This window comes from Salvelinus alpinus, chromosome 8 (genome assembly GCF_045679555.1).
Source record: "Salvelinus alpinus chromosome 8, SLU_Salpinus.1, whole genome shotgun sequence".
In the NCBI taxonomy this organism is placed as follows: domain Eukaryota; kingdom Metazoa; phylum Chordata; class Actinopteri; order Salmoniformes; family Salmonidae; genus Salvelinus; species Salvelinus alpinus.
In genome coordinates this window covers 17,558,076-17,572,808 of record NC_092093.1, presented here as the reverse complement: position 1 = coordinate 17,572,808, position 14,733 = coordinate 17,558,076, and the positions used below count along the sequence as shown (strand labels likewise).

The 14,733-nt window shown below is 44.1% G+C and overlaps 1 protein-coding gene across 10 annotated transcripts in view; it reads left to right on the top strand.

Annotated features, from left to right (window-relative positions):
- Positions 1–14,733, top strand: part of LOC139582647 (serine/threonine-protein kinase MRCK alpha-like) — a 115,472-nt gene that overhangs the window by 45,589 nt on the left and 55,150 nt on the right. For all 10 annotated transcript variants that reach the window (XM_071412824.1, XM_071412823.1, XM_071412825.1 and 7 more), the window contains 2 exons: positions 9,950–10,043; positions 14,233–14,433. In XM_071412824.1, the coding sequence (XP_071268925.1) occupies positions 9,950–10,043; positions 14,233–14,433 (295 nt within the window). The remainder of the gene's footprint in view (positions 1–9,949; positions 10,044–14,232; positions 14,434–14,733) is intronic.

Sequence of the window (14,733 nt, the reverse complement as noted above, 5' to 3'; positions counted from 1 at the left end):
AGCCCGGCCAAACCCGGATGACGCTGGGCCAATTGTGCGCCGCCCTATGGGACTCCCAATCACGGCCGGTTGTGATACAGTCTGGAATCAAACAAGGGTCTATAGTGACGCCTCTAGCACTGAGATGCATTGCCTTAGACGGCTGCACCACTCGGGAGCCCATAACCTTACATACACTACCGGTTAAAGGTTTTAGAACACCTACTCATTCAAGGGTTTTTCTTTATTTTTACTATTTTGTACATTGTAGAATAATAGTGAAGACATCAAAACTATGAAATAACTACTCATGTAGTAACCAAAAAAGTGTTAAATCAAAATTTATCTTATATTTGAGATTCTTCAAGCCACCCTTTGCCTTGATGACAGCTTTGCACACTCTTGGCATTCTCTCAACCAGCTTCACCTGGAATGCTTTTCCTACTGTCTTGAAGGAGTTCCCACATATGCTGAGCACTTCTGTCTGCTTTTCCTTCATTCTGCTGTCCGACTCATCCCAAACCATCTCAATTTGGTTGATGTCAGGTGATTGTGGAGGCCAGGTCATCTAATCCAGCACTCCATCACTCTCCTTCTTAGTCAAATAGCCCTTACACAGCCTAGAGGTGTGTTGGGTCATTGTCCTGTTGAAAAACAAATGATAGTCCCACTAAGCCCAAACCAGATGGGATGGCGTATCGCTGCAGAATGCTGGGGTACCCATGCTGGTTAAGTGGGCTTTGAATTCTAAATAAATCGCTGACACACCACACCATAACACCACCTCCTCCATGCTTTACGGTGGGAAATACACGTGCGGAGATGATCCGTTCACCCACATGCTTCTCATAAAGACACAGAGGTTGGGACCAAAAATCTCCAATTTGGACTCCAGACTAAAGGACACATTTCCACTGGTCTAATGTCCATTGCTTGTGTTTCTTGGCCCAAGCAAGTCTCTTCTTATTATTGGTGTCCTTTAGTAGGGGTTTCTTTGCAGCAATTACACCATGAAGGCCTGATTCACACAGTCTCCTCTGAACAGTTGATGTTGAGATGTATGTTACCTGAACTCTGTGAAGTATCTATTTGGGCTGCAATTTCTGAGGCTGGTAACTAATGAACTTATCCTCTGCAGCAGAGGTAACTCTGGGTCTTCCTTTCCTGTGGTGGTCCTCATGAGACCCAGTTTCATCATAGCACTTGATGGTTTTTGCGATTACACATGGAGAAACTTTCAAAGTTCTTGACATTTTACAGATTGACTGACCTTGATGTCTTAAAGTAATGATGGACTGTCGTTTCTCTTTGCTTATTTGATCTGTTCTTGCCATATTATGGACTTGGTCTTTTACCAAATAGGGCTGTCTTCTGTATACCTCCCTACCTTGTCACAACACAACTGATTGGCTCAAATGCATTAAGAAGGGAAGAAATTCTACAAATTAACTTTTAAGAAGGCACACCTGTTAATTGAAATGCAATACAGGTGACTACCTCATGAAGCTAGTTGAGAGAATGCCAAGAGTGTGCAAAGCTGTCATCAAGGCAAAGGGTGGCTAGTTTGAAGAATCTCAAATATAAAATATATTTTGATTTGTTGAACACATTTTTTTTGGTTACTACATGATTCCATATGTGTTATTTCATAGTTTTGATGTCTTCACTATTATTCTACATTGTAGAAAATAGTCAAAATAAAGAAAAACCCTTGAATGAGTAGATGTTCTAAAACTTTTAGTGTATGTAAGGTCACATTCACTGGGTTGTATGAAAGAAAATAACTCTAAAAATAGATGTTTTGTGGTGGTCCCCTGACTGACGCCCTGGCTGTGAGGGAGTTTTGTCATAAGGGACGCGACAGCCAATAGGAGAAGCCCTCTGCCTCAAAGGCTGTGTGGTAGGAACCACTCTTCCCTCTGACACACAGGAAGTGGTCACCAGGCCTCATCTACATAATGACAGTGTTGACGCTGAAGAAGCCTCAGATGAACGATTTGAGAGAGAGAGCCCAGGGGCTAGGGTGTGCCGTGCTGGCCCTATAGTAACATTGATTGTCCCATAGCACAGCAGCAGTATAGACTCAGTGTCGAGAAGGGGACCCACTAATTGTATGGTGTTTTACGTGGAGTCGGGGCGGCGGTGGTCGTCTCGTTCCCCTTTGAGGCCCTCTGAGACATTTTGGGCTGGTAATGACAGGGTGTATGTATGGGGGTTGTGGTGGGTTCCCCCTCTCGGGAGAGATTGGCTCGCTTGGTTTGTGGAGGGTGGAGACATTAACAGAAGGTCCCCTGAGAAGGGTGTGTTCTCTGTGTGGGTGTGACTGAAAGGACAATGCATTAACCCTGTCATTTCTCCAACATAAGGCCAATTAGAATAGCTTGAATCAGTGCATATAGGCCACATTTGTGAAGTAAGGATGGCCTAGTTATAGAAATGGTCTCTGTCAGTCAAGAGGTTCAGTCGTGGACATGCTTGTGCCGCTGTAAGCATAATGCCTTGTCAGTACCACAAACATAGCTCACTGTTTTATGTTGAAGACAATACCCTGCCAAGGAGAATTAAAGGTTCAATTAACTAAGAAAATAGTGTAGTGGCTGCCCCCTCCTCATTAGTGTGTGTGTGGAGGGCTGTGTGTGAAGCTGATCAGGGTCAGTGATCTGCATGGCCTCCCCAGAGACTAACAGACCAACTCAGCATGGCCCAGCTCTCTGTTAGCAGGGCCCTCATCTGGCCTGTGTGTGTCTCATTGTGTGCGTGTGTCTCATTGTGTGCGTGTGTCTCATTGTGTGTGTGTGTGTCTCATTGTGTGTGTGTGTCTCATTGTGTGTGTGTGTATCTCATTGTGTGTGTGTGTGTGTCTCATTGTGTGTGTGTGTGTGTCTCATTGTGTGTGTGTGTGTGTCTCATTGTGTGTGTGTGTGTGTCTCATTGTGTGTGTGTGTGTGTCTCATTGTGTGTGTGTGTCTCGTTGTGTGTGTGTGTCTCATTGTGTGTGTGTGTGTGTGTGTCTCATTGTGTGTGTCTCATTGTGTGTGTGTGTTGACATCTATTGATCAGGGCCATATGTGTGTGTTATTACTGATCAGAACCATGTGGGCTCCACAGCCCTGTTTCCACCTCCTGATCTAAGAGCCCAATCTCTTTCATCAGACCGACCACTGGCCACAGACATCTCATTACCTGTTAATGTCATCTATCAAAGACCCTGCAGCCACCATGTTAACAGTGGCAGGAACAATGCCCTGTTGTAGAAAGGGTCATGAATGGTACATGAATTAGCAGCGGCCAATGGTGAGTATACACGGTATCTGTATGCGCGTGCGTCCAAACAGTGGTGATGACGTCCCATAGAGCCCTGTGTGTGTGTGTCCTTAACTCGGTCCCTGTCTCTCTGAGGAGACACAGTGTGTGTGTGTCCTTAACTCGGTCCCTGTCTCTCTGAGGAGACACAGTGTGTGTGTGTCCTTAACTCGGTCCCTGTCTCTCTGAGGAGACTCAGTGTGTGTGTGTTGTCTTGGCGGCCAGATGGCCCTTACAGATGGATGCTGGTGAGGTCTTAAAGAAGATTACCTCCCTCTATTCTCAGCCTTAAGACTTCAGGAGCCCTGCCCTGCCTGGGACACAGCAGACCAATTAGCCACGCCCCCAACAGTCACGTCACCGCAGCCCTACTGGAAGGGAGGGAGGAAGAGAGAGAGAGAGAGAGAGAGAGAGGGTGGGAGAGACAGGGAGGGTAGGAGAGGAAGGGTATGTCCATCAGAGCAGTAAGATGTGACATGTTGTCACAAGAAAAGGGCAACAAGTGAAGAACAAACACCATTGTAAATACATCCCATATTTTTGTACTTTAACTATTTGCACCTTGTTACAACACCTTATTAGCCATAATATGACATTTGAAATGTCTCTATTCCTTTGGAACTTTAGTGAGTGTTTACTGTTCATTTTGTATTATTTATTTCACTTTGGTTTATCTATTTCACTTGCTTTGGCAGTGTAAACAAATGTTTCCCAATAAAGTCCTTTGAATTGAACATGGGTTGGGGGGGTGGATAAAGACACGGGTGACAGAGGGAGGTAGAGATGAGGCAAGAGAAAGAGACAGCGGGAGGGGGAAGAGAGGTGGTAGCCATGTTGTTTGATCTCTGCTCAGGTTTTCACTGGGTTTATCTGGAGGAGGAACTCATGACGGGATGCTGGATGACAAGACACACACACACACACACACACACACACACACACACACACACACACACACACACACACACACACACACACACACACACACACACACACACACACACACACACACACACACACACACACACACACAGACACAGACACACACAGAGAGAGGGAGGCTAGGGCCAGGTCTGAGCCTATCAGGAAAGTGAGAGGTTAAAAGACACCCACAGAGGTGTTATTAAGTAGAGGTTAGCGCTGGGAAAAGAGTTTGTTCTGAAGAGAATGCATGTCAGTATTGAGTCAAATCAAATGTTATTGGTCACATACACATATTTAGCAGATGTTATTGCGGGTGTATATTCCTAGTCACCTTGCCATGGTTAAATACAGCGTTTCACGCTTTAAGTTTTGTGCATATGCTGCCGTCTATTCATGGTTTCTGGTTTGGGTAGGTTTTAATAGTCAGTGGGAACACACATGGTTGGTGGAGAAGGAACAAAACAGAAATGACTTCATTGTATCATTTTAGCTAGACTTGAGCCTCCTGTTAGTAGGTCTACTTTGTAGGGGGGTGTCCCATTGGTCTACCTTTTATCCCATTGACTTGATTCAACATGAAAGGAAAAGCTCCTTCTCTCTTTGTCTCTCGGGTCAAGTCCCAAATGCCACCAGGCGCTATTCCCTATTTAGTGCACTACTTTTGACCAGGCCCTATTGGGCTCTGGTCAAAAGTAGAGCAGTATGTAGGGAATAGTGTGTCATTTGGGCCGCTACCTCATTATCCTGCTGTCCAGAGAGAAGCCTTTGTTCTTTGGGTTCAGGGAACCTCCCCTCTCTCCCTTTTCCCCTCCAAATCCTCATGCAGCCAGAGCTTCTGTTTAACTGTGGCTGCTTATCAGCAGGAGGTACACCCCTATACCCCATCCCTCCCAAGGCAGGGTGTACCACCATAGTCCCCCTACACAACTCCCTCTCAAGGCAGGGTGTACCCCCATACTCCCCGCTACACCCCATCCCTCCCAAGGCAGTGTGTACCCCCATACTCCCCGCTACACCCCATCCCTCCCAAGGCAGTGTGTACCCCCATACTCCCCCCTACACCCCATCCCTCCCAAGGCAGTGTGTACCCCCATACTCCCCCCTACACCCCATCCCTCCCAAGGCAGGGTGTACCCCCCATACTCCCCCCTACACCCCATCCCTCCCAAGGCAGGGTGTACCCCCATACTCCCCCCTACACCCCATCCCTCCCAAGGCAGGGTGTACCCCCATACTCCCCCCTACACCCCATCCCTCCCAAGGCAGGGTGTACCCCCATACTCCCCCCTACACAACTCCCTCTCAAGGCAGGGTGTACCCCCATACTCCCCGCTACACCCCATCCCTCCCAAGGCAGTGTGTACCCCCATACTCCCCGCTACACCCCATCCCTCCCAAGGCAGTGTGTACCCCCATACTCCCCCCTACACCCCATCCCTCCCAAGGCAGTGTGTACCACCATACTCCCCCCTACACCCCATCCCTCCCAAGACAGGGTGTACCCCCATACTCCCCCCTACACCCCATCCCTCCCAAGGCAGGGTGTACCCCCATACTCCCCCCTACACCCCATCCCTCCCAAGGCAGGGTGTACCCCCATACTCCCCCCTACACCCCATCCCTCCCAAGGCAGGGTGTACCCCCATACTCCCCCCTACACCCCATCCCTCCCAAGGCAGGGTGTACCCCCATACTCTCCCCTACACCCCTCCCTCCCAAGGCAGGGTTTACCCCCATACTCACCCCTACACTCCTCCCTCCCAACTAGTCCCCTCACCACTCCCATCAGGCACTGCTCTGACTCCCCCATGCTTCTAAACCAGACCCTTATAAATGGGAAAGATGGGCAGTCTAAAAATATAACTTTAATAGGAAGCTGATTCAGAGGTAAATATGATCATCAGGCACTGTCTAAATGTGTAACTTTAATAGGAAGCTGATTCAGTTAGAAGCTGCTATAAAGTAGGAGCAGGCCCTTCATGTGATGTTGACTGTTAACAGTTGAGGAAGGACCTGTCAGTAGCTTCTACAGTGCTTTTATGTGCTGCTCTGTACTGAAGATTAACATTCATAGAACATGTGGAGTCATTTCAGTTTGTTAGAGATGCTGGGTATCAGAGAATGTCTGTCTGTGTGTATGGTCTTGGGCGGCAGGTAGCCTAGTGGTTAGAGCGTTGGGCCAGTAACTGAAAGGTTGCTGGATCGAATCCCCGAGCTGACAAGGTAAAAATCTGTCATTCTGCCCCTGAACAAGGCACCCACTGTTCCCCCTGTAGGCCGTCATTGTAAATAAGAATTTGTTCTTAACTGACTTGCCTATTTAAATAAGGGTAAAAAAAATATATACAGGGACAAGAAAAAGTATGTGAACCCTTTGGAATTACCTGGATTTTTCATAAATTGGTCATCAAATTTGATCTAATCTTCATCTAAGTCACAACAATAGACAAACAGTGTGATTAAACTATATTGAATACATAATTTAAACATTCACAGTGTAGGTTGGAAAAAGTATGTGAAGCCCTAGGCTAATGACTTCTTCAAATGCTAATTGGGTCAGGAGTCGGCTAACCTGGATTCCAACCAATGAGACGAGATTGGAGATGTTGGTTAGAGCTGCCTTGCCCTATAAAAAACACTCTCTTCACAAGAAGCATTGCCTGATGTGAACCATGCCTCGAACAAGAGAGATCTCAGAAGACCTAAGATGAAAAGTTGTTGACTTGCATAAAGCTGGAAAGGGTTACAAAAGTATCTCTAAAAGCCTCGATGTTCATCAGTCCTCGGTAAGACAAATAGTCTATAAATGGAGAAAGTTCAGCACTGCTGCTACTGTCCCTGGCCGTCCTGCAAAGATGACTGCAAGAGTACAGCGCAGAATGCTCAATGAGGTTAAGAAGAATCCTGGAGTGTCAGCTAAAGACTTACAGAAATCTCTGGAACATGCTAGCATCTCTGTTGACGAGTCTACAATATGTAAAACACTAAACAAGAATGGTGTTCATGGGAGGACATCACAGAAGAAGCCACTGCTGTCCAAAAAAAACAAATTCTCCACATCTGAAGTTTTCAAAAGTGCACCTGGATGTTCCACAAATATTCTGTGAACAGATTAAACTAGAGTTGAGTTGCTTGGCAGGAACACACAACAGTGTGGAGAGAAAAAAGGCCCAGCACACCAACATCAAAACCTCATCCCAACTGTAAAGTATGGTGGAGGGAGCATCATGGTTTGCGGCTGCTTTGCTGGCTCAGGGCCTGGACAGCTTGCGATCATCGACAGAAAAATGAATTCCGAAGTTTATCAAGACATTTTGCAGGAGAATGTTAGGCTATCTGTCCGTCAATTGAAGCTCAACAGAAGTTGGGTGATGCAACAGGACAACGACCCAAAACACAGAAGTAAATCAACAATTGAATGGCTTCAACAGAAGAAAATATGCCTTCTGGAGTGGCCCAGTCAGAGTCCTGACCTCAACCCGATTGAGATGCTGTGGCATGACCTCAAGAGAGCAGTTCACACCAGACATCCCAAGAATATTGCTGAACTGAAAGAGTTTTGTAAAGAGGAATGGTCCAAAATTCCTCCCGACCGTTGTGCAGGTCTGATCCACAACTACAGAAAACGTTTGTTTGAGGCTAATGGACATCAACACGTAGGTTTCTACTTCCATTTTATACAGTACACACTATATACATTTTACGGACACAATGTATTTTACAATAGTTATCTTTTGTTTGTTTTTAATCCCATCCTTCCGCTGCCATGTAATGTGAAGTGTATAATATATTGTTGTGTATAGATGATGTATTGTTAATATACTGTTAGTGTATTGAGGATGTATTGTTAGTGTGTTGATGTGTTGTTACTATACTGTTAGTGTATTGATGATGTATTGTTACTATACCGTTAGTGTATTGATGATGTATTGTTACTATACTGTTAGTGTGTTACTATACTGTTAGTGTATTGTTACTATACTGTTAGTATATTGATGATCTATTGTTAGTGTATTACATTTTTATTAATATACTGTTAGTGTATTGTTACTATACTATTAGTGTAATGTTAGTGTATCGATGATGTATTGTTACTATACTGTTCGTGTTGATGTATTGTTACTGTGTTACTATACTGTTAGTGTATTGATGATGTATTATTACTATACTGTTAGTGTATTGATCATGTATTGTACATGTATTACTATACTGTTAGTGTATTGATCATGTATTGTACGTCTATTACTATACTGTTAGTGTATTGCTACTATGCTGTTAGTGTATTGATGATGTATTGCTACTATGCTGTTAGTGTATTGATGATGTATTGCTACTATGCTGTTAGTGTGTTGATGATGTATTGTTACTGTACTGTTAGTGTATTGATGATGTATTGTTACTATACTGTTAGTGTATTGAGGATGTATTGTTACTATACTGTTAGGGTATTGATGATGTATTGTTACTATACTGTTAGTGTATTGAGGATGTATTGTAAGTGTATTACTATACTGTTAGTGTATTGTGGATGTATTGTAAGTGTATTACTATACTGTTAGTGTATTGCTACTATACTGTTAGTGTGTTGATGAGGTATTGTTACTGTACTGGGGCGGCAGGGAGCCTAGTGGTTAGTGCTTTGGGCCAGTAACTGAAAGGTTGCTGGATCGAATCCCCGGTAGACCGTCATTGTAAATAAGAATTTGTTCTTAACTGACTTGCCTAGTTAAATAAAGGTTATACTGTTAGTGTATTGATGATGAATTGTTGCTCTACTGTTAGTGTATTAATGATGTATTGTTACTGTACTGTTAGTGTGCTGATGTATTGTTAATGTACTGTTAGTGTATTGATGTGTTACTATACTGTACTGTGTATCAATGGTGTATAGATAAGGAGACTAGTGAAGACAAGGGCTTGACATTGTCTGCATTAAGTGGGATGTAATATCAGAATAGTGGTCAGGACTGGGACCGGGTGTTCTGACTGGGACCGGGTGTTCTGACTGGGACCGGGTGTTCTGACTGGGACCGGGTGTTCTGACTGGGACCGGGTGTTCTGACTGGGACCGGGTGTTCTGACTGGGACCGGGTGTTCTGACTGGGACCGGGTGTTCTGACTGGGACCGGGTGTTCTGACTGGGACAGGGTGTTCTGACTGGGACAGGGTGTTCTGACTGGGACAGGGTGTTCTGACTGGGACAGGGTGTACTGACTGGGACAGGGTGTACTGACTGGGACAGGGTGTACTGACTGGGACCGGGTGTACTGACTGGGACCGGGTGTTCTGACTGGGACCGGGTGTTCTGACTGGGACCGGGTGTTCTGGTCGGGGCAGGGTGTTCTGGTCAGGACAGGATAACCAATCCTCTGTCTGCCTTGTGGGGGGTAACCTTGTGAGGGGTTTGCCCTATTGGCAGTAGATGCTGCAAGGGCAATGAACTGCCCAAATAAACACAAGACTTAATGATGGGAGACTAAAGGCATCCAGGAGCAAACAAACTTTCTTTCTCTCTCTACAGAAGCCAAATCTACTTTTCTCTCTCTCTCTCTCACCAAACACTCACTAGTGTTGCTTTAAAGTTGTTTTTGCTCTTTTTCATTCTCTCTCCCTCCCTGTCTCCCCCTCTGAGATATTTGTGTTTCTCATTTTATTCCACTCCCTCTCTTCCTCCATTCCTAGTTCTCTTTCTCAGAGTCATCGGTATATTTACTTTGGTCTCTCTGTCTTCTGTCACCTTCAGGGACATCAAGCCAGACAACATCTTGATGGACATGAACGGTCACATTCGCCTGGCTGACTTCGGTTCCTGCCTCAAACTCATGGAGGACGGCACGGTGAGTAGGCCGACATATACCAGTCAAAAGTTTGGACACCTACTCATTCAAGGGTTTTTCTTTATTTTTACTATTTTCTACATTGTATAATAATAGTGATGCCATCAAAACTATGAAATAACACACATGGAATCATGTAGTAACCAAAAAAGTGTTAAACAAATAAAAATATATGTAATATTTTAGATTCTTCAAAGTAGCCACCCTTTGCCTTGATTACAGCTTTGTACACTCTTGGAATTTTCTCAACCAGCGTCATCTGGAGTGCTTTTCCAACAGTCTCTAAGGAGTTCCCACATATGCTGAGCACTTGTTGGCTGCTTTTCCTTCACTCTGCCATCCAACTCATCCCAAACCATCTCAATTGGGTTGAGGTCGGGTGATTGTGGAGGCCAGGTCATCTGATGCAGCACTCCATCACTCTCCTTCTTGGTCAAAAAGCCCTAACACAGCCTGGAGGTGTGTTTTGGGTCATTGTCCTGTTGAAAAACAAACAATAGTCCCACTAAGAGCAAACCAGATGGGATGGTGTAACCCTACATAATGATGTGGTAGCTATGCTGGTTAAGTGTGCCTTGAATTCTAAATAAATCACCAACCATGTCACCAGCAAAGCACCATCACACCACCTCCGTGCTTCACGGTGGGAACCACACATCAAATAAAATTGTATTGGTCACATGCACATGTTTAGCAGATGTTATTGTGGGTGTAGCGAAATGCGTGTGTTTCTACCTCCAACAGTGCAGTAATATATAACAAGTAATATCTAACAATTTCACAAAAATACACATCTAAAGGAATGCAATTAAGAATGTATAAATATTTAATGACTGTTGGAGCGGAATAGACTAAAATACAGTAGAATAGAATACAGTATATACATACAGTTGAAGTCTGAAGTTTACATACATCTTAGCCAAATACATTTAAACAATTCCTGACATTTAATCGTAGTAAAAATTCCCTGTCTTAGGTCAGTTAGGATCACCACTTTATTTTAAGAATGTGAAATGTCAGAATAATAGTTGAGAATTATTTATTTCCGCTTTTATTTCTTTCACCATTTTCCCAGTGGGTCAGAAGTTTACATGCACTCAATTAGTATTTGGTAGCATTGCCTTTAAATTGTTTAATTTGGGTCAAACGTTTCGAGTAGCCTTCCACAAGCTTCCTCCAATAAGTTGGGTGAATTTTGGCCCCATTCCTCCTGACAGAGCTGGTGTAACTGAGTCAGGTTTGTAGGCCTCCTTGCTCACACAAGCTTTTTCAGTTCTGCCCACACATTTTCTATAGGATTGAGGTCAGGGCTTTGTGATGGCCACTCCAATACCTTGACTTTGTTGTCCTTAAGCCATTTTGTCAAAACATTGGAAGTATGCTTGGGGTCATTGTCCATTTGGAAGACCCATTTGCGACCAAGCTTTAACTTCCTGACTGATGTCTTGAGATGTTGCTTCAATATATCCACATCATTTTCCTCCCTCATGATGCCATCTATTTTGTGAAGTGCACCAGTCCCTCCTGCAGCAAAGCACCCATACAACATGATGCTGCCACCCCCGTGCTTCACGGTTGGGATGGTGTTCTTCGGCTTGCAAGCCTCCCCGTTTTTCCTCCAAACATAACGATGGTCATTATGGCCAAACAATTCTATTTTTGTTTCATCAGACCAATGGACATTTCTCCAAAAAAAGTATGATCTTTGTCCCCATGTGCAGTTGCAAACCGTAGTCTGGCTTTTTTATGGCGGTTTTGGAGCAGTGGGCTTCCTTGCTGAGCGGCCTTTCAGGTTATGTTGATATAGGACTTGTTTTACTGTAGATATAGATAATTTTTGTACATGTTTCCTCCAGCATCTTCACAAGGTCCTTTGCTGTTGTTCTGGGATTGATTTGCATTTTTCAAACCAAAGTACGTTCATCTCTGCGACAGAACGCGTCTTCTTCCTGAGTGGTTTGACGGCTGTGTGGTCCCATGGTGTTTATACTTGCGTATTATTGTTTGTACAGATGAACGTGGTACCTTCAGGCATTTGTAAATTGCTCCAAAGGATGAACCAGACTTGTGGAGGTCTACAATTTTTTTTGAGGTCTTGACTGATTTATTTAGATTTTCCCGTGATGTCAAGCAAAGAGGCACTGAGTTTGAAGGTAGGCTTTGAAATACATCCACAGTTACACCTCCAGTTGACTCAAATGATGTCAATTAGCCTATCAGAAGCTTCTAAAGCCATGACATAATTTTCTGGAATTTTCCAAGCTGTTTAAAGGCACAGTCAACTTAGTGTATGTAAACGTCTGACCCACTGGAATTGTGATATAGTGAATTTTAAGTGAAATAATCTGTCAATTGTTGGAAAAATTACTTGTGTCATGCATAAAGTAGATGTCCTAACCGACTTGCCAAAACTATAGTTTGTTAACAAGAAATTTCTGGAGTGGTTGAAAAACAAGTTTTAATGACTCCAACCTAAGTGTATGTAAACTTCCGACTTCAACTGTATGAGATGAGTAATGCAAAATATGTAAACATTATTAAAGTTGCCAGTGATTTTAAGTCTATGTATATAGGGCAACAGCCTCTAAGGTGCTAGTGATGGTTATTTAACAGTCTGATGGCCTTGAGATAGAAGCTGTTTTTCAGTTGATGTTGAGATGTCTGTTACTTGAACACATGCGGAGGTCATCCGTTCAGCTACTCTGTGTCTCACAAAGACACGGCGGTTGGAACCAAAAATCGTACATTTGGACTCATCAGACCAAAGGACAGATTTCCACCGGTCTAATGTCCTTTGCTCGTGTTTCTTTGCCCAATCAAGTCTCTTCTTATTGGTGTCCTTTAGTAGTGGTTTCTTTACAGCAATGCGACCATGAATGCCTGATTCATACAGCAGAGGTAACTCTGGGTCTTCCTTTCCTGTGGCGGTCCTCATGAGAGCCAGTTTCATCATAGCATTTGATGGTTTCTGTGACTGCATTTGAAGGAACTTCAAAGTTCTTTTCCAGATTGACTGACCTTCATGTCTTCAAGTAATGATGGACTGTCGTTTCTCTTTGCTTATTTGAGCTGTTCTTGCCATAATATGGACTTGGTCTTTTACTAAATAGGGCTGTCTTCTGTATACCTCGCCTACCTTGTCGCAAGACAGCTGATTGGCTCAAATGCATTAAGAAAGAAATTCCACAAATTAACTTTTAAGAAGGCACACCTGTTAATTGAAATGCATTCCAGGTGACTACCCCATGAAGCTGGTTGAGAGAATGCCAAGAGTGTGCAAAGCTGTCATCAAGGGAAAGGGTAGCTAGTTTGAATAATCTCAAATAAAAATACATGTTTTTATTTGTTTTAACACTTCTTTGGTTACTACATGATTCCATGTGTTATTTCATAGTTTTGATGTATTCACTATTATTCTACAATGTAGAAAATTGTAAAAATAAAGAAAAACTTTATATATATGCAAACTATATATATATGCACACAACCCAAACACCTCCAAAAACCACCAACCACCGCCCCATCAAACCCTGGGCCCCTCTAGGCCTCCCCTGTGGCTGTAGCCCCTTTAGGCCTTCTCTGTGCCTGTGGTTAAGACTCTTCGGCTAATTAAGCTGCTCCGAGGTGGTTGGCTATGTGGCTTTGGCTTTGAGACCTTAGAGGATCCGCCTCTCTAAAGCTGCGGTGACTGGTGCTTCTTTGGCCTAGTCTCAAGGATGTTATTTAGTATGTACTCTATGGCATGGCCTTGTTTTGGTGTGGTGGACATATTTGACTCCAAACACACTGTAGACGCGCAATTAACAACACCAGATTACAGATGATTTCTCTAACATTAAAGGGATTTGTGCAGTTTGAAGGAAGTTAGAGGTAGATTCACGAGCCAATGCTATGAGTATGCTGCCATACCTGTAGACTTCCAGTCATTGCACTAATGCTAGTTAGCATTGGCTCGCGAAAGACTTCCTTCATACTGCACGCAGAGACATAAAAATGGTATTCACAAGTTCGTCTGACACTGGGCAAGTGGAAAATTGGCTTATGCTTAACTGCCAGAATCACACAGTATCCCTTTAATAATGTATGATATTACTTCTATGGTTTGTCCCCCATGCCATCCATCGATGCGTCTATGCCTCTATCCATCCGCTCACTAATCCATTCATCTCCTGTGCCTGGTCTCCCTCAGGTCCAGTCGTCAGTTGCCGTGGGGACCCCGGACTACATCTCTCCGGAGATCCTGCAGGCGATGGAGGATGGGAAGGGGAAGTACGGTCCAGAGTGTGACTGGTGGTCCCTGGGGGTCTGCATGTACGAGATGCTGTACGGGGAAACCCCCTTCTACGCCGAGTCACTAGTGGAGACCTACGGCAAGATCATGAACCACAAGGTGAGAGGGGGGGGTGATAAGACTGGACAGAGGAGGGTGACTGTAGCTACCCTGGAGTTTATCATTTGATTTATTTGATCATTCAAAACCACAGCTCTACCACACGTGTAGCCTATACATTGCATTGAAAATTCTAGAGGACCACCCAAAAAGTTGTACAGCCTATTTCCATTGTGGTCCTCTTTTTGGATGCTGTCAGGCAGGTTAAGGCTTACCGGTAGTGACATTGTACTTACTGTACTAAAACCCGTCTTGACTAAGACACATTTTTTATTCAATGGTTCAAGACGAGCGTGATTG